The sequence below is a fragment of the Girardinichthys multiradiatus genome, chromosome 19 (assembly GCF_021462225.1).
Source record: "Girardinichthys multiradiatus isolate DD_20200921_A chromosome 19, DD_fGirMul_XY1, whole genome shotgun sequence".
Classification (NCBI taxonomy): Eukaryota; Metazoa; Chordata; class Actinopteri; order Cyprinodontiformes; family Goodeidae; genus Girardinichthys; species Girardinichthys multiradiatus.
In genome coordinates this window covers 32,628,449-32,653,897 of record NC_061811.1, presented here as the reverse complement: position 1 = coordinate 32,653,897, position 25,449 = coordinate 32,628,449, and the positions used below count along the sequence as shown (strand labels likewise).

Here is a 25,449-nt window from a genome sequence, read left to right as displayed (position 1 = left end):
ATAGTGCAGAAATATCCCCACACATCTCTTACTGATGAAATTGCCATCACTTTTGTGATCAAGTATCATATTAACTGTATAATGATAATTGCAAGTAGCCCCTGCACTTTTAATTTCTACCTTCCACCTTTTTTAATTTCTTTCTCACTTTGGCAATCTTTTGGATTAGAACAGGATTATTCAGAGGAATTTAGCCTGAGTAATCTTAGCAGCTGTACCCTGGTCTTATAAATCCGCTAAGATTGAGCAACTAGGTTATCAAAACAAGCTGTGTTGAAATCACAGAACTATGATTATTATTGTTGTTATTATTATTATTAGATCATGTGTAGGCACAAGCCCCTTAACATTGCTCAAAATAATTAGGAACTAATTTTAGGAACTTTGAAAACACATCAGATCTCAATTTGTAAAGAAAATTATGCTTGATATCTCTACTAATATGGAATGGCTAATGTGTTGGGAACAAAAGGATGCCACATAATGTGATGAAAATTAAAATGATAAACCCACAGAGGGCTTAATTCAAAATCGATAAAAAAGTTAAACTGGAAAAACTGATGCAGCAGGCTAGTACAATTTGTTGAAATGTTATTGCAGCAACTCAAAATGGTCCTCAGTACATCGAGGTGTTCTCCTTATGAGATGATGGATGGTGTCCTTGGGTATCTCCTCTCAGATCCTGACCAGGACATCACTGAGCTCCTGGATAGTCTGAGGTTAAACCCGGTGCCACCAGATAGACCTAAACACGATGTCCCAGAGATGTTCTATTGGATTTAGGTCAGGGGAGCATGGAGGCCAGTCAATGGTATCAATACCTTCATCCCCCAGGACCTGCCTGCCTTCTCTTGCCACAGGAGGCCGGGCATTGTCATGCACCTGGAGATACCCAGGACCCACTGCACCAGCGAAGGGTCTAACAATGGCTCTAAGGATTTCGTCCTGATACCTAATGGCAGTGAGGGTGCCATTGTTTATCCTGTACAGGTCTGTGTCCCTTCATGGAACCCAGACCAACACTGACCCACTTCCAAACCGATCAAGCTGAACAATGTTGGCTGCAGCTTCTTCAGACCATTCCATGTATGCCACATGAGCTCAGAGTGAACTTGCTCTCATCTGTGAAAAGAACATGGTGCCAATGCTGAACCTGTTAATTCTGATGTTCTCTGGCAGATTCCAGGAGAGCTCCACTTTAGTGCACCTGTTGTTAATTTCATTAACAACAACATAGCTGCCACTGATTAACAACCCCCTCTACTATTGAACTGACCAGATCAATATTCCAGAGGTTTAACCAACTGGATATTATATTGATTAAAAATGCTCCTTTAATTTTATTGAGCAGTGCATATACAAGGGTTGGACAATGAAACTGAAACACCTGTCATTTTAGTGTGGGAGGTTTCATGGCTAAATTGGACCAGTCTGGTAGCCAGTCTTCATTGATTGCACATTAAGAGCAGAGTGTGAAGGTTCAATTAGCAGGGTAAGAGCACAGTTTTACTCAAAATATTGAAATGCACACAACATTATGGGTGACATACCAGAGTTCAAAAGAAGACAAATTGTTGGTGCACGTCTTGCTGGCGCATCTGTGACCAAGACAGCAAGTAAATGGTAAATGGACTGAACTTATGTAGCGCTTTTCCAGTCATACAGACCGCTCAAAGCACTTTACACTAGAGCCACATTCACCCAATCACACTCACTAACGCTCACACATTCATACACCGATACACACATCGGTAGGCAACTTGAGGTTAAGTGCCTTGCCCAGGGGCACATCAACATATGGCAGGAGGAAGCTGGAATCAAACCCACAACCTTCTGATTGCAAGACGACTACTCTTCCTACTGAGCCACAGTCGCCAAGTCTTTGTGATGTATCAAGAGCCACGGTATCCAGGGTGATGTCAGCATACCACCAAGAAGGACGAACCACATCCAACAGGATTAACTGTGGACGCAAGAGGAAGCTGTCTGAAAGGGATGTTCGGGTGCTAACCCGGATTGTATCCAAAAAACATAAAACCACGGCTTCCCAAATCACGGCAGAATTAAATGTGCACCTGAACTCTCCTGTTTCCACCAGAACTGTCCGTCGGGAGCTCCACAGGGTCAATATACACGGCCGGGCTGCTATAGCCAAACCTTTGGTCACTCATGCCAATGCCAAACGTCGGTTTCAATGGTGCAAGGAGCGCAAATCTTGGGCTGTGGACAATGTGAAACATGTATTGTTCTCTGATGAGTCCACCTTTACTGTTTTCCCCACATCCAGGAGAGTTATGGTGTGGAGAAGCCCCAAAGAAGCGTACCACCCAGACTGTTGCATGCCCAGAATGAAGCATGGGGGTGGATCAATGATGGTTTGGGCTGCCATATCATGGCATTCCCTTGGCCCAATACTTGTGCTAGATGGACGCGTCACTGCCAAGGACTACCAAACCATTCTTGAGGACCATGTGCATCCAATGGTTCAAACATTGTATCCTGAAGGCGGTGCCGTGTATCAGGATGACAATGCACCAATACACACAGCAAGACTGGTGAAAGATTGGTTTGATGAACATGAAAGTGAAGTTGAACATCTCCCATGGCCTGCACAGTCACCAGATCTAAATATTATTGAGCCACTTTGGGGTGTTTTGGAGGAGCGAGTCAGGAAACGTTTTCCTCCACCAGCATCACGTAGTGACCTGGCCACTATCCTGCAAGAAGAATGGCTTAAAATCCCTCTGACCACTGTGCAGGACTTGTATATGTCATTCTCAAGACGAATTGGCCGCAAAAGGAGGCCCTACACCATACTAATAAATTATTGTGGTCTAAAACCAGGTGTTTCAGTTTCATTGTCCAACCCCTGTAGATACCATACCATAGTCATAGGAATGTTTCAAAAAGATACTGTTTGAAAACGGGTAAAACTTTCCATCAAAATGTTCCTACAGTAAAGTCCTTTCAATGAGATAGCAGAGAAAGTGTCAGAGTGAGCGGTGTTTTCTCCTGCAGCACCAAGTAACACAGCAGTTCTCCTTCCCCGCCTGTTGCTGCAGCTGCAACTTGCTGGTGTTCTCTTTTATCTTAATTACGAGACAGATACACTGGGCTGTTCGGAAATATTTCGAAGAATGCTGAATATGTGCAATATCATTGCGACTGCAATGTTCTGATGGACTTTGCTGCAAAGCAGCGACCGCCACCATGTTTGACCATCCGTGTGAGGTTCTATTCCTGAAATGCTGGGTACATTTTATGCAAGACCTAACAGAATATTCACCTTTCAAACATGTTTGCTCATCAGTCCACAGACTATATTTCCAAAAATCATTAAGATTTTTGTTGGGCAATGATGAGGTGGGTTATATTTGGTCAGCTGTGGTTTTAGCCCTGGAATTCTCCCATAGATGCAATTTGACCTGTTTTGTTTTTACTGTTGATCCATGAACACTTTTACCTCCAGATGAGACGATGTGTGTCATTTTGGTAAGCTGACTTCTTCTAGGAAGTTACACAATTGTTCCATGTTCTCTCCATTTGTGGAAATTTCACTGTGGTTTGCTGGAGTCCCAAAGCCTTCGAAAGGCTTTTAAAATGCTTACCCAATGGATAAATGTCAAGGACTTTGTTTCTCACCTGTTCTTACTTTAGATCAGAGCATGATATGTTGCTTTTGAGATCTTTTAGCCTACTTCATGTTGTCAGACAGGTACTACATGTATTTTTTACTTGATTCCTTAGGTCTTGCAGTAATCAGGTCTGAGTGTGGCTATGAAACTGAACCAAAAAATGTGGTTAATCACTGTTAAGTCATAATTTAACATGAGTAGAATGATATTTATTATTTAGTGCATAGGACATAAGTTGGTTTGTGAGGCCTTTTTTTCATCAACAAATGAAATCATTTAAAAACTGCCCTTCAAATGAACTTAGGTTTTGTTTGAGTTAAAAATAAAATTGGCTTCTTAATCTGAAACATTTAGATGAAACAAAAAAGCAGAAACAGAAGGGTGCAAATACTTTTTACAGTACTGTAAGTCTAAAATAATTATTGCAATGTATGTATTTCCTCCTTTATATTAATGAAAGCACATGCACAGACATGCATGTTTCAACAAGTTCCTGCACTTTTACCTTCTACCTTTCCCTTTCTGCTTTTTTTTGCCTTCTGCACACCAACCCCTAACTCTGTTTAGCTTTAGGCATCATTATCACTTTGGCTCTTCATCGTTCCTTATTGGATTAGAGTAGGATCATTCAGATGAACTGAGCCTGAGTAACGTAAACAGCTGCAGCCAATACCCAATGAGAGCTGACCATCTAAAGCCACCATTGTTGGGGTACTAAATTATCAATGACAGAAATATTACATATATCATGTTGTGTGCAAAGCAAAGTTGATGCATAACATGGACAAAAAAAGTTTTCATTGCAGGCAAAATATAATACAATACAACTTTAAAGCTGCAGATACATGCTTGAACACAAAACAATTCTGCCAAAATGACCCTGAACGTGGGAAAAGAATGTACTAAACAATACAAACACTGCAGGAAGACTTTCCAATATTATAGAGAGGGAGATTTAAAAAAAAGAAGAAAACTTCTTAGCATGACCTTCATAAAACAAAAGGATGATGCTGCAACAACAGCAAATTCCCAACAGATAAAGAGGATTATAGGAAGTTCTGTACCTTCCGGGTTGCAGGAGTCTGTCTCATCATATTTGTAGTAGAAGAAAACACACAAACACACACACACGCACAAGAGACAGTCACCAAGAAACACACACAGAGGAAGGAGATAAAACGAGTAAAGATCCACAGTAAAATAGTTCAGGACAGGCTGAAGCAGAACAATCAGACAGGCAGCGGTTCAGGCTGGAAAGCTGCAGTGGTGCAAACGGCCGCGACGATTTATTCCCAGGCTCCCCCTCCCTCCCTCTGTCCATCCCTTCCTCGCACTGTCGTCCTCCTTTATGTCCTCTTTCTCAGTTTCTCTCATAATCCGTTTGCCAGAGCCCTCGGTCAATGCCTTCTCCGTGCTTTCAGATCTGATCAGGACTCTAACAACCTGCGGCCACGAGCTTCAGACCTGCTGCTGTCGCCTGCTACACAAGAGACACTTCTGCTCCCTTAACCTGCCCCGTCTCCTCTCCCTCCCCTTCCCCTGATTGTGATTTGTCAGCTCGGATTGATGCCGCGCTCCTGCATTACATCACTGTGTGCCCTCCCTGCTGCTCACCCACTCAACACCACCTCGACCAGAGACAGACAGACAACGAGGGAGGGAGGGATGGGTGAGGCAGTAACAGAGAGACAGAGGAAGAAACAAGAGGGTGTGTGACAGAAGAGGGCGGCGCTGTAAATGGAAGTGTTGGGGAAAAATGAGCAGCAATGCTGATGCAAATCTCTCGTCACCTAGCAACAATAGTAGGCCCTCCAATGGGATTATTAAAATGAGGTCCTCAAACACCACAGGGCGCGTTTGGGGAACCTGATCTGTTTCATGAAATATTTATTAAAAAGGTAGTCCTGATTATTATTCAAAAGCTATTTTTATTAGATGAATTTGAACAGTTCTGGACATATAAAAAAAGCCTACAAAAAAGACACATCAACCTGTTGCTGGTAACAGAGAGCTTTGTCAGGTGGTAAAAAAGAATCCTCTCCACCTAAGGGCGTTCACTTTCCACACTAACTGGGTGCTGCAATGTAAAAGCTTGAAAGTGAAAGCAATCTTTTCATTCCCATCTGCCTCTCTGTGCTGACAGGATTTTCATCTAACCTTTAAAAATAAAAATCTTCCTTTATTTTACCTTCAGACACAGCTCAGTGACATTTAGCTTGTTACAAGCAGTTGGTTTCCACACAGTGTCGTCAATCTTTACCATGAAAAAAAAGCTAAATGTTTGCAACATTAATGTAATTGAAGTACTGAGTTGTTTGTTTGTAGAAGTATTGATACCCTTTGAATTTTGTCCATTTCTTGCCAGTAAAATTAGTGACAAATAGTATTTTATAATGATTTTGCATGACTGATCAAAGTTGGTCCATTGTCCTGAAGTCGAGTAAAACAGATTATTTCATTTTATTTTTTACAAATAAGCTGTATAAAATGTTGTGCGTAGTTGTATTCAGGATTTAAGTCTGGACTTTGACTGGGCCATTCAATCACATGAATATACTTTGATCTAGACTTGGACAATATGTTGAGTTGCTGTGTTCGTCACAGCATCAGTATGTGCCATATTGCAACTGCAAAGGACTGCTTGGACATAATATATATATATAATATAGTGTCATGCAGTCATGCTCTGCATAGTCATATTTGGACAGCTGTATGGAATCCAACTGGCCACAATGATGTCAATTTTTGTGGCAGCGTTGTATAGTATTGAATTTATGACATCATGCAGCACTAGTTGGATCTAAACCATTACATTGTAGCTTTAGCAGCATGTTCCGGTTCTTTGCCAAGCACCAGAACCTCTGCCTCCGTCTCAAGCCTTTTCCAGCCTATAACAGGTTTTCTTCCAGTATTGCCCTGTATTTAGCACCTCTCATCTGCATATGAACTCTGACCAGCTGCCCTGTCTCAGTTGAGGTTAAGCAGCCTCACAGCATAATGCCACCACTACTATGTTTCATGAGGGGGGTATTTAAAGTGATGTGAAGTGTTAGTGTTTTGCATGAAGGTGAAAGGATTGAATTTTTGTCTCATCTGTCTACAGCTCCTCATGTTTGCTCTGTGTCCTACAAGGCTGGTGGCAAACTGTGAATGGGATTTCTGATAGTTTTCTTTCAACAACCTTTCAACACACCACTCTTCCAAAAAGGCAGAACTTGTGGAGTCCACGACAAATCCTTGTCCTGTCAACAGATTTTCCCACCTGAGCTGTGGATCGCTGCACTTCCTCCAAAGTTACCCTAGGCCTCTCTGCTGATTCTCTGACTAATGCTCTCCCTCTCTGACCTGTAAGTTTAGGTGGGTTGCCTTTTCGTGGTTAGTTTGCAGTTGTGCCATGCTCTGTCCATTTTAGGAGGATGGCTTGAATAGAACTCTGTTAAATGTGTAACAGCTTAAAATAACATAACCCTCCTTTAAACCTTTCCCTGACCTCTATGAGGTTCCTTGGTCTTCATGATGCTGTTTGTTCGCTAGTTTTCTCTAACAAATATCTGAGGCTCAGTGGAGTTAAATCACACACATGTGGACTCTCTTTGCTTTGCTTAGATGACTTCTGCAATAAATTGCTTGCAATGAATTTTACTTAAGGGTATCAGAGTAAACGGGGCTGAATAAAATGCACACGCTTTTCAGACTTTTTTTGTCTTACTTTTTATTTGTGTTGATACTGTGTTATGTGGTTGTAATGTGACAAAATGTGAAAAGGGCATGTGACCAATTACTGTTAGCCCTACTTTTGCTCCAGAACATACAGAGATTGTAGCAAAATTGGTTTGCAGTGTAGAGTCAACTGGTCTAATTGGTCATTTGAATCCTCTAACAGCCAAAAGCTATTTGAGTAACTATCGTGTTATCTCCCTCAGCCTCACTAATCTCCTTCTCTGCTCCACCAGCTCAGCAGACAGTTAGAGAGCTGTAAGAGGATTATTTCAGGCCTGATACTCTGATTAGTTGCAAGCTTGGAACCAAAAACGTTGTGATATCACAGACAAAAATATGATAGATAAGAAGTGGTGTAAAAAAAAAACTCTTGTTATGTGTATCATAACAGAGTAGTTGAGGGAAATCTGCTCAGATTAATTATTTAAGATCTTTCTCTGTAAGCCATTTGCTTTCTCTCCACTGTGCAACTCAAGGGATGCTCCCAGAGTAATGGATCGAGAGGCTGGGAGACAGAAAGGAAAGATCAGAGGAGATGCAGATGTATCAGATGTTCCAGTTTTCAGAGCAAAGAAAAGATTCATTGCCCTGAGGTCATTTGGTACAAGACAAAAAGGGGATAAAATTACCACCATGAAAGCATTAACTCCACATAGCCAAACACACTTCAGCTTGTATGGGGTGGGTATCTCAAGTCTCTTTCCCTCAAGTGTAAAGAGGATGCACACAACGAGCACTTCTCTGTATGTTCAGAAATGTCAGTTTTCTTCATATTCAGTGACTGGATCTTTGAGGTTCAGTGTTCAAAGTTGTCCCTCTGATTTTAAAATTCAGTCTCCTGGCGAGGAGATGCGGTGCTGGAAATGATGAGACCACCGAGCTGACAGGAAATCTATGCTCTGCAGGTCTCTGCAGGCGAGAGGGCGTCTCATTTCACCTCGGTCACACTCTGACATTTTCAGTTCAGCAAGACAGAGGAATGTCTGCATGTATGAGTCAGAGGTCGACGACTGTTAAAGAGCCACAATGGATCTCATGGTGAGTCCAAAAATCATTCATTTAATCAGATTTTAAAACATCTAAAGTAATGTAAACATGTCATGCACATTAAAGTTTGTATCCTTCACACAGCACAATTAAGAAGGCTTCTGATTGATGATACACTTATCCTGCTGCAGGATAAGCTCCAGCTCCTTCTGCTATTGCTTGTTGCAGGACAATATGTTCACATATGCTGCTAAAGTCTCGAATTCTGAAGGCAAAAAGAGTTCCAACCCATTACTAGGTAGCTTTATCTTATAAAGTGACCTTGTGAGAGTACATCACCTTTTAAAAGTATTCATACCCGCTTGAACTTCTCCATACGGTGTGTTGACATGTTCCAAACACAAACCTCCGTGTATTTTAGTAGAATTGTATTTAATAGGCCAACAGTAGTAGACAAAGTAGCTCTTAAATAAGTTATTAATAACTTAACATGGTTTTTAAAATTTTTTACAAAAGGAAACTTTGAGAAGGGTGCCATGCATTTGCTTCAGCCCTCTTAACTGTGACACTCATAAATGAAATCCAGAGCATGCCATCCCCATAGTATAACATAGTGGTGGTAGCATCATGCTGTGGGGATGCTTTTCTTTAGCAGGGACAGAACAAAGCTGGTTGAGGCTGCAAAAGACGTGGAAGCAGAGCGGAGGTTCATGTTCCATTAGGACAATGACCCTAAGAAGGTTCATGTGCAACAATGGCCCAGTCAAAGTCCAGACTTGAGTCCAATTGGAAATCTGTGCCAAGAGTTCAAAATTAATGGTGGTGGTTGTAATGTGACAAAATGTGAAAGAGGGTATGCATATTGTATTCAGAACTTATTTTAAGATTTTTTTAATAGATTTATTAGCATTCGCAAAAGCTGAGCTTAACGAAATCTTTCATTCAGCTCTGAGAAAGGATCATTTAAAAGAATACATCTTTTTAGATCTGGTGGTCAATTTGAATAATTTGAGGACAATCTCTCAGCAACAAATCAATGATTTTCAAGAAAGACATGTAGAGTTCCTTATCAAAGATGAGACAATCTTTGCGAACGACACAAATACAATGGTAAGACTGCAAAGAAGTCTTTTATGAGTAAAAGCAAATGGCTGCCAGCTGGAGGTAGCAACAACCCAGACCTTTGGATCTGTCCAGTCCATTGACTTAAACCTGGAAACAAAGTGGCATCAGTGGGAGTATTAAATGGCCGTGTCATGATGATGTATAGCAGTTTGTTTTTGTCATAAGAACCAAAAACTTGAAATTTAAAAAAATGGGCATTTTACCTATTTAAAATGAAATATATACCACAAAGTCTGAAAAATATTAAAACAGAAAATATAACACCTGGCCTACACTCTATAAAGACGAAGTGGGCCTTTTCCTTTGTTTAATCACACTTAAATATGCACAGAAAGCAGAAAGACAGAGCGGAGAGACAGACCAAACATGTCGCACAGAGCTGAATGAATGCACAAAGACTAGAGCAGAGAGTCGATTGAGGTGGCATAAATTCAGGAGATGATGGCGAATTCAGACATCAGCCTTCACTCATACAAACGCAGAGCCCCTCACTACAAACACCAGGGATGGCAGTGTGGTGAGCTGCAAGGAATCATGGGTATATGACAAGGGCACTCCTGTTTGCCATGCAGCGACAAGGCCATTCAGAGCCACAGCTACCACTGACTGCAGTCATTATTATCATAACACTGCAACAGAACCGACTTTAGGGAAACATGCAGCACCTTTTTGGGCTTCAGTCCTCGCTGCGTGATCCAAGGAGGGACGGGAGGGAAAGGAGGGGGCAAGGTTAAAGGTCAAGAGAAAGAAAATGGCATGCAGGGGATGACGGGAATGGAATTGATTTTGGTAACCTTCGGAGGAACGCAGTCAGACATTCTAGTGATTTCAAACCAGGTCTTGGTTTTACTTATTTATTTTCTTATGAGCTGCACTTTGAGTCCTACAAAAATGTTAATACTCCTTAAACTTCACCATATTTCATCATAATCACAAATTTTAATGTGTTTTATTTGGGATTTTATGTGATAGACCAACATAGTGTAGTGTATTAAAGTGAAGTAGAAGGACAATACTTTCAAAATATTATACAATTAAAAACTGTAAAAAGTGTGACACTCATTGTATTCAGTGCCCCCTGGGTCAGTACTTTGTGGAACCACCTTTGGGTGCTCCTAGTTGTAGCTTTTTATTTGTAAAACCTATGTATACCTTTCTGTCCCCTTCACAATCATGTGCTACATTGTGTTGGTCTATCATTTAAAATCCTGATAAAAGACATTGCAGTTTGAGGTTTTAAAATGACAAAATGTGAAAAAGTGTAAATATTAATGCAAGGCAAGGTAAAATAAAAACAACAAGATTTTGCTGTAATATTATTTCAGCTGCTACTTAAAGATTAGATCAGACCTCTGAGAAAATGTGTGAAAGTTTGACCTCTTTTCAGGAAACCTCTACGTGTTTCATGAGTAAGCTCAATGTCTGCAAGACTAAGGTAAACAGTAAAACATTTTGTGTTAAAAAATGCCACATGAACTCTTAGAAATAGTCATAAAGTAAAAACTACAAATCAGTATTCCATTCAGAATCAGCTGTGGTTTCATTAGAAGTAAATACCGCCCTCTGCTGGACAACACATTAGCTTCTGGATTCAAGAAGCTAAATTGCAATGCTGGTTTCAAATATTTTCAACAATGCACAAGTTTTGAGCCAAAATGCTCGTTCTCTGCCTTCTCTTTCTGTGAAGCAACGTTGAACAGGTTAAAGTGCCGGCAGCAGAATTAATCAGATCAGTGCAGAAGCATGCTGGAAATGCATTTCTTTTTACCTTGCCACAGTATACAAGGTTAATTTTTGTGTGTTTTCTTCTAAGTTTCCATACACACGTGTGTCTGCAAGCTACTGTGTTTCCAGGTGTATGCTGCAAGATCTTCTACTGGAGAAACGCCATCTGACCTACCAGTTTGGCAGACTTGGATGTCTCCAGGATCTCTGCAGAGATAAAACAAAGAAATAAAGAAATCCAGAATTATTCAAGTATCGTTACCACCCAACTATGCTTTACAAGTTATAAAGTTCCCAAACAGATCCTGTTATAAACACAACAAAGTCAATATAATGTGTTATCTTAGGAAACAGATGGTGACCTTTTAATACTGCACTGTCAGCTGTGAAATGCTCCATGATGTCTACTGACCAATGCACCTCTGTCAAACTTCCCTAACTATATTTACTTTCTCCCTTCCACCACTGCCAGATCATTTCTGATAGATGATTAAATGTATTTCTTTTGAAATCTGACATATTTGACCAATTTAAATACACATAATAAGAACAACTTTATCAGAACCTGCTCATCGTTTCCAGGCCGAGTTCGGATTTGAAAGTGCGGACTGATGCAACAGCTGCACTAGCAGATGAACCAGTCTAAGACTAAAAGTCATAAATACATTTTACCACATAATATATTTATTAATGCTTCTTAACATCCTGTTGCAGCACTCGTGATAATGTTAAATTGATGGAAGATGGACATTGTAACTGGGTTGCCTACATGCTTTTTGCAAAAAGTTCAGTTTTGATCTCATTTGACAACATCACCCTCTTCAACATTTTTGATTTGCTCATTCTCACTCTTAATTAGAAGACAGCAGAAGTTCAGCACCATCCATATTGACCAGATGCAGAAGTTACAAGACTGTTTTTCAGACAGAAAGACGAGTTAAGACAATCAATATGTAATTTTTTTTTATTTAAATCCAACTGGGAAATAGCTGTGAATGAATTTCTTTTGTCATCAAGATTTGTCAAATAGCTCCAGAACAGCACTCCAGAAAGATGAGTATTGTTTCATTTTTGTCTTCCATGTTCAACTCTAAAAGCAAATTCCACACTTCCTTCCCACATCTTCCGAGACTGTAGGAACCCTGTGAATGTGTTCAACTTGTTTTGCATGTGAGAACTCTTACCTCGTTTAGGTACCTTGCCAGTGGTTGGCTCAGGTGTCTCCGGAGATGTGTCTGCTCCATCGTCAACCAGCTGGATCTGAGACAGAGGTGCGTAGAGCAAAATGTTTAGCTCAATTCTTAATTACTGCAGGAATTTAGGATGGGTTCCAAAGAGCATTTGGCACATTTTGGATTCAGAAAATTATAAATATCTTATTTCAGTTTGAGGAGTCAATGCAGTTTCAACTCATGATGAAAACAATCCTACAGTATATCTGCTGTCTGCTCCACTGTTTTGTTGGAAGGAATTATTGAAAGTAATTTCAAAGACCACAAATCATCTTATAAAAATAAGTACCTGACTTACATGGGCTTCCACACCTATTGGTAAAGATAACTTTAATATTTTAAAAGCCTTCAAATAAATTGATCTTTAATTATAATAGCATAGTTCTCCACTGAACAAAATCCACAGAGGCACAATTATTGGTAGCCCGGCTGTTATTACTTGTACAACCCAACATTTGTCTTCTCTTAGAACATTTCAGAAGAATGCAGCATACAGAGAGAAGGGTGTTTGAACCTTTGCATGGTCTCTTTAGATCTTCCAATGTCCTGGGTCCTCTCTGATGCTCTCCGCTCTTCAGCTTTTCTATAGGATTTAGATCTGCGGACTGTGATGGCCATGGATGGAGGTTGATTATGTGTCTGCTGAAACCCTAACAGGGTTGACCTGGTCATACGTTTTGGATCATTATCCTGTTAAAAGACCCAATGATGACCCATTTTCAGTTTTCTAAAAATATTTCAAAGAGTTCATGAAGCAATGCACTCCAAAGTTCCCATGACCTTTGAAAGAGTAACAGGCCCACAGCCTCACAGATCTCCCACCACACCTAACAAGGGGGGATATGTGCTTCTCCACATATTTTCCTTTTGTGTCACACAAAATCCACTTGGTGAGTTTGTTGCTGAAAGCTCAGTCTTGTTCTTGTCTATCCAAACCACGCAGTTCCGGCCAAAGTCGCATCTTTATTTTTGTGATTGTAGGACAAAAAAAGTGTATTTTCTGGCATGACATCCGTCTGGCCTCTGTATGGCAACTTAATATTTTTATAGAGACTGGGTGATCACAAGATGCTCTGACGATTTTTACCTCCCGATCACTGTATGTGGTGGCTAGATAAACGTCCTTGACCAGCGTTGTTTATTACAGTTCCAGTTGCTATTTTTTGTAGACCTTCGCTGGCTTATTAAGGCCAACACATATCTGCCTTACTTGGATGGCACCTTTTCCATTTTAAGAAATGAAGAGAAATAGGCCTCTGTGCCACATTCTATTTAACCCACAGGGAAACAGAAAGTCATGGACTAAAAATCAATTGATACATTTAAAAAAGCTAAAGAGACATTTAAAATATAGGAATTATTAGGGGTTCCATTAAGTGTGGCTCCAGCGATTTTGTAAAAACTAAATTATGCAGGCTTTTTTTGCTCATTTAATGTATTTGAATGAAAGGCTGAGTTGTAGGTTTGCAACATTCAATGTGAGATTTTAATACGCTAATCTATTTATTTTAATGATTTTTTTAATCAATCTTTACCAAAGGTGACAATAAATGTCAAGTGTGTTGTATATGTCTAGAAATATTAAACAGTTCTGAAAAGCATAAATCACAAAGGTCGGCCTTTTCACAGCAGCCTCACGTTACCATTAACATGTGATGAAGAAAAGCCACACGCTTTGCTTAAGATAAAGAAAACGTGCTTCCAGATTCCCTAAGTTGGAGAACACAGAATCCAGTCCATCTAGAGATGGATAAGAACATAAAGTTTTCACACTCTGTCTGGGATTGAAGGGTTAGTTAGCAATCTCAATGCTGGGATCTATAAGATATACAGGTCCTTCTTAAAATATTAGCATATTGTGATAAAGTTCATTATTTTCCATAATGTAATGATGAAAATTTAACATTCATATATTTTAGATTCATTGCACACTAACTGAAATATTTCAGGTCTTTTATTGTCTTAATACGGATGATTTTGGCATACAGCTCATGAAAACCCAAAATTCCTATCTCACAAAATTAGCATATTTCATCCGACCAATAAAAGAAAAGTGTTTTTAATACAAAAAACGTCAACCTTCAAATAATCATGTACAGTTATGCACTCAATACTTGGTCGGGAATCCTTTGGCAGAAATGACTGCTTCAATGCGGCGTGGCATGGAGGCAATCAGCCTGTGGCACTGCTGAGGTCTTATGGAGGCCCAGGATGCTTCGATAGCGGCCTTTAGCTCATCCAGAGTGTTGGGTCTTGAGTCTCTCAACGTTCTCTTCACAATATCCCACAGATTCTCTATGGGGTTCAGGTCAGGAGAGTTGGCGGGCCAATTGAGCACAGTGATACCATGGTCAGTAAACCATTTACCAGTGGTTTTGGCACTGTGAGCAGGTGCCAGGTCGTGCTGAAAAATGAAATCTTCATCTCCATAAAGCTTTTCAGCAGATGGAAGCATGAAGTGCTCCAAAATCTCCTGATAGCTAGCTGCATTGACCCTGCCCTTGATAAAACATAGTGGACCAACACCAGCAGCTGACACGGCACCCCAGACCATCACTGACTGTGGGTACTTGACACTGGACTTCTGGCATTTAGGCATTTCCTTCTCCCCAGTCTTCCTCCAGACTCTGGCACCTTGATTTCCGAATGACATGCAGAATTTGCTTTCATCCGAAAAAAGTACTTTGGACCACTGAGCAACAGTCCAGTGCTGCTTCTCTGTAGCCCAGGTCAGGCGCTTCTGCCGCTGTTTCAGGTTCAAAAGTGGCTTGACCTGGGGAATGCGGCAGCTGTAGCCCATTTCCTGCACACGCCTGTGCACGGTGGCTCTGGATGTTTCTACTCCAGACTCAGTCCACTGCTTCCGCAGGTCCCCCAAGGTCTGGAATCGGCCCTTCTCCACAATCTTCCTCAGGGTCCGGTCACCTCTTCTCGTTGTGCAGCGTTTTCTGCCACACTTTTTCCTTCCCACAGACTTCCCACTGAGGTGCCTTGATACAGCACTCTGGGAACAGCCTATTCGTTCAGAAATTTCTTTCTGTGTCTTACCCTCTTGCTTGAGGGTGTCAATAGTGGCCTTCTGGACAGCAGTCAGGTCGGCAGTCTTACCCATGATTGGGGTTTTGAGTGATGAACCAGGCTGGGAGTTTTAAAGGCCTCAGGAATCTTTTGCAGGTGTTTAGAGTTAACTCGTTGATTCAGATGATTAGGTTCATAGCTCGTTTAGAGACCCTTTTTATCATTAATTTACTCAGGTTGTCGAAATATAACCAAATCAGAAGATGACACAGATTCGATGCACAGAATTAGATTGAAATGAGGTTTTATTGTTCCAACTTAGGTAGACCTTGATTAGAGTTGTTAGAAGCCAGAGGATGAGGAAGCCCCAAGGATCCGAGCAGAGAAAGAGTGTTCTGGCGGTGGAAATATTTACAGTGCAGATTTCCTGAAGAAGAGTTCCATATGGCGACAGGCAGGCAGACAGACAGATGGGCAGATCGACAGGAAGGCAGGACAACAAGCGATCAGGCAGGCTGACAGAAGTCCACATAACAGAGACTATGTTCCAGCAACAGACTGTGTCAGCAGCTGTCTTAAAAAGCCATGAGCTCATTAGCTGGATGAGTTGCAGCTGAGAACAATGAAGTACCAGAACCAGCCAGCAGAGATCTCACAGTACCCTCCCCTCAACGATTGCCTCCAGGCAATCCCGAACGTTTCTCCGGATGACGTCTGTAAAAAGATGTAATTAGAGCAGGGTCCAGGATAAGAGAACGAGGTACCCAGGTTCTTTCTTCAGGTCCATATCCAGCCCAATCCACAAGGTACTGAAAACCACGCCCCCTACGTCGAACATCCAGGATACGATTGACCGTGTAAGCTGGATGGTCATCAATGAGACGAACAGGGGGAGGGAGCTTGGTGGGTGGATTCAGGGGACTTTCCGAGACTGGCTTGATCTGTGAAACATGAAAGGTAGGATGAATGTGCATAGAAGCTGGCAACTTGAGTCTCACCACAGAAGGGTTGATGATCCTTTCTATGACAAAAGGACCGATGAAACGGGGGGCCAACTTTCGAGTAGTATCCTTTAATTTAATATTCTTGGTGGAGAGCCAGACCTTCTGATCAATGCAGTAGACCGGTGCAGTGGAACGGTGACGGTCAGCAAACCTTTTATTCTGTTCCAAAGTGCGTAGAAGTGTCCTCCTGGTCTGACGCCAGATCTTACGACACCTGGAAATATAATGCTGAACAGAGGGGACAACAGTGTCAGATTCAATACTGGGGAATAATGGAGGTAGATAGCCCAGAGAAATCTCAAAGGGAGATAAACCAGTAGCAGAGGAAGTATGAATATTATGGGCATATTCTATCCAAGTGAGATGTCTACACCAGGAAGAAGGGTTGTCATTAATCACACATCTCAATGCTACTTCCAGTTCCTGATTGCATCTCTCAGTCTGCCCATTAGACTGAGGGTGGTAACCAGATGAAAGGCTTACAGTAGCACCAATAGCCCTACAGAACTCCTTCCAGACTTGTGAAATGAACTGCGGGCCTCGGTCAGAGACAATATCCAAGGGCATGCCATGAATACGGAAGACATGAAGAACCAGAAGTTGAGCAGTCTCCAATGCAGACGGAAGCTTAGTTAAGGGAATAAAATGAACAGTCTTAGAGAATCTATCAACAACGGTAAAGATGACTGTGTTTCCGTCAGATGGCGGGAGACCAGTGACGAAGTCAATAGAGATGTGGGACCATGGGCGACTGGGGGTAGACAGGTTGAAGAAGACCGGCAGGAGGTTGATTTGAGTTCTTGTTACGGGCACATGTGGAACAAGCTGCGACAAACTCTCTAATGTCGGGATTCATAGTGGGCCACCAGAAATACCTCTTGGTAAAAGTGATCATACGATTAATCCCCGGATGACAGGTAAGTTTATTATTATGAACCCAATCCAGAACTTTATTGATGACGGAGTTCGGAACGAACAGTTTGCCTACAGGACCAGTACCTGGGTCTGGTTCAGATTGTTGTGCCTCCCTGATGTCCTTTTCAATGGCCCAGGTGAGGGCGCCCACAATGCAGGATTCCGGTAAGATGGAAGCTTCAGTCTTGGATTGTTCAGAATGAGAAAATTGGCGAGAGAGAGCGTCGGGCTTGATGTTCTTGGAGCCGGGTCTGTAAGAGATAGAAAAATTAAAACGAGCAAAAAACAGGGACCAACGGGCTTGTCTGGAGTTAAGTCTCTTGGAATTTTGGATGTAAGAGAGGTTTTTATGGTCAGTCCAAATGAGAAAAGGGACTTCCGCCCCCTCTAACCAATGCCGCCACTCCTCAAGCGCCAACTTGATAGCCAGAAGCTCTCGATTTCCCACATCGTAATTCTGCTCTGCTGACGACAAACGACGAGAAAAATAAGCACAAGGATGCACCTTGTTGTCTATAGGAGAACGTTGAGACAAGATGGCCCCTACTCCAATGTCAGAAGCATCAACCTCCACAACGAATTGCACACTAGGATCAGGATGAGTCAGAATGGGTGCAGAAGAAAATAAAGTTTTCAATTTGCAAAAAGCTTTCTCTGCCTCAGGGGACCAATGGAATGTCTTCAGAGAGGAGGTAAGTTGAGTGAGAGGCACAGTGACCTGACTGTAGTTCTTTATGAACCTTCTATAAAAATTTGCAAAACCTAAGAACCTTTGGAGTTGCCTGCGATCCGTTGGAGTAGGCCACTCTGCCACTGCCTTGGTCTTCTCAGGATCTGTTCTGTACCTGCCTGCTTCAAAAATAAAACCCAAGAAGGTCACAGAAGAAACACCGAATTCACATTTTTCGGCTTTTACAAAGAGTTGGTTTTCATAAAGCCTCTGGAGTATGGTCCTGACATGCTGGTGATGCTGATCAATGTTCTGAGAGAAAATCAAAATATCATCCAGATAAACAAACACAAAGAGGTTGAGGAAATCACGGAGAACATCATTTATAAGAGCCTGAAAAACAGCGGGTGCGTTAGTCAATCCAAAAGGCATCACCAAATATTCAAAATGTCCCAGGGGAGTCTTGAAAGCTGTCTTCCACTCGTCACCCTCTCGGATCTGAACCAGATGATACGCATTGCGCAGGTCGAGCTTGGTAAAAATCTTGGCAGTGTGTAATTGGTCATGTATAGAATCAATGAGTGGTAAGGGGTACTTATTTTTGATCGTGATTTGATTCAACCCCCTATAATCAATGCAGGGTCTTAACGTGCCATCTTTCTTCCCCACAAAGAAGAAGCCGGCGCCAACGGGGGAGGTAGATGGCCGAATGATCCCGGATGCTAAGGAATCCTCAATGTACTCCTTCATGACTCTTCTCTCCGGTCCAGAGAGATTGTATAGTCTGCTGGATGGTAACGGAGCACCTGGAAGGAGATCAATAACACAGTCATAGGGGCGATGCACGGGTAAAGAAAGAGCCCCCTGTTTACTAAAAACAGATGCAAGATTGTGGTATTCAGGAGGAATCTTAGACAGATCAACAGGCTCAGGTGGTTCAATTTGTTTGCTAGAGTGAGAGACAGCAGTCTTTAGACAATTCTGGAGACAGTAATCACTCCACTTCTCTACTCTGCCCTCCACCCAATTAATTGCGGGATTATGTCTCTGCAACCACGGAAATCCTAGAACCAATTGTGGGGAGATAGAGGAGACAACAAAGAACTCACCCCATTCATGGTGGTTACCTGAGGTAATGATGTGAAGGTGGGGCACTTTAAACTTCACCTGAGATATGGTTTGACCAGTGATGCCCGAAACAGAAAGGGGGTGGTTGAGAGACTGAGAAGGTATCTTAAGTTTGTCAACTAGATCCAAGGAAATAAGATTCTGTTCCACACCAGAATCAATAAAAGCATCCACTGGACACTTTTCTTGGCCAATAATAATAGTGACTGGAAAACACAGACGAGATATAGGGGAAAAATGGGACATGCTCATCAAAGTCCCCTGACCTATTGACGAGCCCCCTCTTTTCCCTTCTTAGGGCATCTTGCAACATAATGTCCACCTTGTCCACAATACAAACAAAGACCAGCCCCAAAACGACGTTGTCGCTCTTCAGGAGAGAGACGAGTGTGACCAACCTGCATAGGCTCAGGTTCCACAGATCCCTCCGAAGAGGAAGTGGGTGTATCAAGGTAAGCGGTCCGAGGTGCCATAAAGTGCTGCCACTCTGACTTATGATTCCTCTCTGCTTGTCTCTCTCTTAGGCGGTTGTCAATACGGATTGACAGTTTGATTAAATCATCCAGTCTCACAGGTTGATCTCTTAAAACCAATTGGTCCTTTATCTGATCTGTAAGGGAATTCACAAAAATACCCTTGAGTGCCGCTTCATCCCAACCCACCTCCTGTGCTGCCACCCGGAAGTCGATGGCGAACTCCGCCAATGCCCTCTTTCCCTGTTTGAGGGTAAGTAACTTCTTAGCAGCTGTCTCCTGTTGGAGTGGTTGATCAAAGACTTCCTTGAAGTGGCTGAAAAAAACAGCATAACTCAGAGACTCAATAGGGTTAGTTGTGAGAAAAGCGTGCGCCCAGCGTAAAGCAGATCCTTTTAGGGAGGTAACAATAAAAGTGATCTTGGAAGCAGCAGTCGGAAACAGAGAGGGGGAACGACTAAAAGCCAACTCACATTGGAGAGAAAACCCACCAAAATTATTAGGGTTGCCATCAAAAAGTTCAGACGGACGGAAATCAGGTTCTCGGATTCCGGACGAGTGGGTTGTGGGTGGCTGAGGATTCTCAGAACGAACTGGAGGATTGGAAAGAGCGGGTGAGAGTTTGGTTAATATTTAACTTAAGGCATGTACCATACCACCAAGTTCCGTGAGATGGGCATCTGTCGTCCTTTGTTGTTGTAGCAACTGTTGAAGCATGGTCTCAGTGGATTGGAGGCGTTCCCTCCAGGAGGTCTGTTCATCTTCATCTGATTTGTTTTTCGACATGTCTGCTGGCTGGAACATACTATCATTAATTTACTCAGGTTGTCGAAATATAACCAAATCAGAAGATGACACAGATTCGATGCACAGAATTAGATTGAAATGAGGTTTTATTGTTCCAACTTAGGTAGACCTTGATTAGAGTTGTTAGAAGCCAGAGGATGAGGAAGCCCCAAGGATCCGAGCAGAGAGAGAGTGTTCTGGCGGTGGAAATATTTACAGTGCAGATTTCCTGAAGAAGAGTTCCATATGGCGACAGGCAGGCAGACAGACAGATGGGCAGATCGACAGGAAGGCAGGACAACAAGCGATCAGGCAGGCTGACAGAAGTCCACATAACAGAGACTATGTTCCAGCAACAGACTGTGTCAGCAGCTGTCTTAAAAAGCCATGAGCTCATTAGCTGGATGAGTTGCAGCTGAGAACAATGAAGTGCCAGAACCAGCCAGCAGAGATCTCACACTTTTAATAATATGCTAATTTTGTGAGATAGGAATTTTGGGTTTTCATGAGCTGCATGCCAAAATCATCCGTATTAAGATAATAAAAGACCTGAAATATTTCAGTTAGTGTGCAATGAATCTAAAATATATGAGTGTTAAATTTTTATCATTACATTATGGAAAATAATGAACTTTATCACAATATGCTAATATTTTGAGAAGGACCTGTAACTCTTAGATGGTAGTTTGGTCAAAACCTAAATCAATATACTTAAATACACCATAAGCTTTGCTTTTGCTTCATAAAAAGTCTCCTTACTGCCTATTCTACTCACTTAGTTATGTGTGTCTTTCACCGTTTTTGCATCAATACATTTAAAAACCACAATCAAGACTAAAAATGGGCAAAATGGCACGTCACCTGTCTGTTCTCAGACACTGTCTAATGTGTTGAGGGTGGAAAACATTTTTTGCTAAGCATGCCAACAATGTTACAAACTTGTGTTCAAGGGTAAGAAAAAGCCCTGCGAGAGTCAAACAACTCAGCTGTTGACTCTTTCATCCTAACCATCTATGAGGCAGCTCAGCCTTTGGTGACTCTGAAGTTACATTTATATGACCTTGTATTGGGTAGAGGCTGTCTGCTCACTTTGCTTATATTTCAAGTATTTGTGTTTTCAAATGCTTTCACTAAAGCCAACATGGTGCTTTAGATAAAACATTTTCCTCATGCCTGATTATTATGACTTTCACTTTGAAACGATAAAAAAGAAGTGTAGATACACTCCTCGTCAGCATGAATGTTGTATTAATTCAGGACTTTTAATAATGCATTTTAACTTGTTGATAATCATACAACTAACTTCTCAAATGTAAAGGGATAAAAAGTGGGATGGGGCCAAACTAAGAGAGATTCAATGATCCTGATATGGAAGGCTTTAAACAGAGTAGCTGAAGTATCTAGATGTCTTAGGGCTTCTTCTATAATAATGTGGGCCCTTCTCAGGTCTGCTGTAGTGTAGAAAGCCCTCGACTAACTGGTCCAGTTACATTCCGATGCTCAGCTATAGTCATTGATGTAGATGATGGCCGAAAGAACAAGATACAGATACAAGAGGCCTAAATAAGCTTTCCACATTGGGTGGCTGGACTCCGCCTAAAGGGCAGGACACAGTCGCACGTTCTTGACTCCGCAAACATCCACCGGACATGTCCGCGCAAAGTGCGGTGCCACATAATAAACTGCTCGGCGGTAAAAAGTCTCCACATCAAGCTGTTTTATATGTGACACACTGCTCCGAGCAGCTGGTTGCGAGTACGCGCAGCGTCACGGCCACTCTCTGGCCCTGTGACGGTACACGCAAGCGCAAGCAGAGGAGGGGTGTGAGAAGCACGTACACAGGCTTGATTGACACTGCTAAGATATTAGCAATGTCCCCACCAGAACCGTGAGATGTTTCCCCAAAACCCTGGATTACCAGTGAACTGAATGACCTGCATAACAAAGAAATAAATAGCCTTCAGTGAGGGAGACAGGGAGTTATTGAGGAGTACACAGAAGCAGGTCAAGATAAGAGACAGCAAGGAGCTGTACAAGAAGAAGCTGGAGAGCAAGCTCCAGCAAAACAAAGTCAGAGATGTGTGGTCAGACGTGAAGAAGATCACAGGCTTCAAGCAGAAGGAAGATCGGACCAATGGATGTCTGGACAGAGGCAACAAACTAAACACATACTTCAGTGTGTTTGTTCAGTTTAGAAACAAGCTCAGCATCCTCCTCTCCTGATCACAGCCAAACATACATCCCACCCTCCTTTGACCCACAGGACCAACAGCTGTCCTGTAACACCTTTAAATGTCTTATCTTCCACCTCAGCCATAGACCCTTCTGTTTCTACATTCAATTCAATTCAGTTTATTTATATAGCGCCAATTCACAACACATGTTGTCTCAAGGCACTTCACAACAGTCAGGTACATACATTCCTATTAATCCTAATCATTGAACAGTGCAGTCGGAGTTAGCTTTTTATCCAAATTGGATAAAAAGTTTTTCTATCTAAGGAAACCCAGCAGATTGCATTCAGTCAGTGACTTGCAGCATTCCCTCCTCCCAGATGAGCATGTAGAGACAGTGGACAGTCACTGGCGTTGACTTTGCAGCAATCCCTCATACTGAGCATGCATGTAGTGACAGTGGAGAGGAAAAACTCCCTTTTAACAGGAAGAAACCTCCAGCAGAACCAGGGTCAGTATGAGCAGCCATATGCCACGACCGACTGGGGGTTTTAGAGAACAAAGCAGAGACACAAAAAGAACACAGAAGCACTGATCCAGGAGTACTTTCTATGGGAAGGAAAAATAAATGTTAATGGATGTAGCTCCTTTAGTCGTTTCACCTAGAAAGAAAGAACAGATAAACTCTGAGCCAGTTTTCAAGGTTAGAGTCTGAAAGAGAGCACATAGAGTTAGTTACAGTTAAGCTCAGTCAATTTCCATGTCTAGGAGAGAGAAAGGGTTAAACACTAAAAGACAGGGCTATGTGGATCATCGGTAGAGGGTGAGCATTAAGTTGTTGCCAGTAGAAGCTCGGACGATTCCCCTCTCCAGAAAGGTGTCACAGGTAGACACAGAGCCAGGCCAGGTGTAGTTTCTAGGAAAAGAATAGAGAGAACAAGGTTAAAAGCTGAAATAACAGCAAATAATGCAAAATTGGAGAGTAGTGTGAGAATGTAGCGAAGAGGGTGAAAGTGGTTTTTATGTCCTCCAGCAGCCTAAGCCTATAGCAGCATAACTACAGAGATAGTTTCGGTTCAGATTATTTAGTTAAACGCCGCTTATTTACAACAATGTCGTCTCAAGGCACCCCACAAAGGGTCCCACTGATGGTCATTGATATACTAAAAACCACAAGGATTGGGATACCTCTCTCTGTGAGACTGATCACAACCATCGGAAAAGAGAAGGGGTCATACAGGTAGCAGAAATGGAGGTGTGTTTGCACCTCAACCATAACTGAGCCGGTTTAGGCTAAACCTGACTCCCCCCTTACTCCCCCTTCCTCCCTCCCTGATAACCTAAGCCACTCTAACTATAAGCTTTATGAAAAAGGAAAGTTTTAAGCCTAGCCTTAAAAGTAGACAGGGTGTCTGCCTCATGGACTAAAACTGGGAGCTGGTTCCACAGGAGAGGAGCCTGATAACTAAAGGATCTGCCTCCCATTCTGGGAACCATCAGTAAACCTGCAGTATGAGAACAAAGTGCTCTGTTAGGAACATATGGAACAATCAGATCTCTGATGTATGATGGAGCTAGATCATTAAGGGCTTTATATGTGAGGAAGAGAATTTTAAATTCTATTCTGGATTTAACAGGGAGCCAATGAAGGGAAGCTAAAATAGGAGAAATATGATCTCTCTTTTTAATTTTCATCAGAACTCTTGCTGCAGCATTTTGAATCAGCTGAAGGCTTTTAACTTCATTTTGTGGACATCCTGATAGTAAAGAATTACAATAGTACAGCCTTGAAGTAACAAATGCATGGACTAGTTTTTCAGCGTCACTCCTGGACAGGATATTTCTAATTTTGGCAATGTTCCAGAGGTGAAAGAAGGAAATCCTAGAAACCTGTTTAATATAGGATTTAAATGACATGTCCTGGTCAAAAGTAACACCAAGGTTTTTTACTTTATTACTGGAGGTCAATTTAATGCCATCCAGGTTAAGTGATTGACTAAGCAGTTTCTTTTTTAAAGACTCCGGTCCAAAGACGACAACTTCTGTCTTGTCTGAATTTAGAAGCAAAAAATTTAAAGTCATCCAAGGTTTTATGTCTTCAAGACATGCTTGTAGTCTATCTAACTGGTTGGGCTCATCAGGATTTATGGATAAGTAAAGCTGAGTATCATCAGCGTAACAGTGAAAATTTATCCCATGCTGCCTGATAATTTGACCTATTGGAAGCATAGATATAGTAAAGAGAATTGGCCCAAGTACTGAACCCTGTGGTACTCCACAATTAACCCTGGAGTTTAAAGATGATTTATCATTTACATGAACAAACTGGAATCTGTCAGACAGATAAGATTTAAACCAGCCCAGCGCTGTTCCCCTGATCCCTACAGCATATTCCAGCCTTTTTAAGAGAATATTATGGTTGATTGTATCTAATGCAGCACTGAGATCTAACAGAACCAGAACAGACACAAGTCCATTATCTGAGGCCATAAGAATATCATTAGTGACTTTCAGCAGAGCTGTTTCAGTGCTATGATGAGCTCTGAAACCTGACTGAAACTCTTCAAACAGGTCATTGCTGTGTAAATGCTCACACATTTGATTAGCAACAATTTTCTCAAGAATTTTAGATAAGAATGGAAGATTGGTGTAATTTTTCAAGTCATCTCGATCAAGCGAAGGTTTCTTAAGTAAAGGTTTAATTACAGCTAACTTAAAAGCCTGTGGTACATATCCATTTACTAAGGATAGATTAATCATATCTAAAATGGGGCTGGTAATCAGAGGGAACACTTCCTTAAATAATTTGGTTGGGATTGGGTCTAACATACAAGTTGAAGGTTTAGATGAAGCTAAT

The 25,449-nt window shown here is 41.8% G+C and overlaps 1 protein-coding gene across 8 annotated transcripts in view; it reads right to left on the bottom strand.

Annotated features, from left to right (window-relative positions):
- dctn1b (dynactin 1b) overlaps positions 1–25,449 on the bottom strand; it is a 59,951-nt gene that overhangs the window by 19,909 nt on the left and 14,593 nt on the right. For 4 of the 8 annotated variants that reach the window (XM_047344747.1, XM_047344742.1, XM_047344741.1 and 1 more), the window contains exons 3-6: positions 12,377–12,452; positions 11,368–11,399; positions 10,133–10,153; positions 4,700–4,717 (exon numbers count right to left, since the gene is read on the bottom strand). In XM_047344747.1, the coding sequence (XP_047200703.1) occupies positions 4,700–4,717; positions 10,133–10,153; positions 11,368–11,399; positions 12,377–12,452 (147 nt within the window). The remainder of the gene's footprint in view (positions 1–4,699; positions 4,718–10,132; positions 10,154–11,367; positions 11,400–12,376; positions 12,453–25,449) is intronic. The other 4 variants (XM_047344746.1, XM_047344748.1, XM_047344743.1 and 1 more) reach the window with 3 other exon arrangements.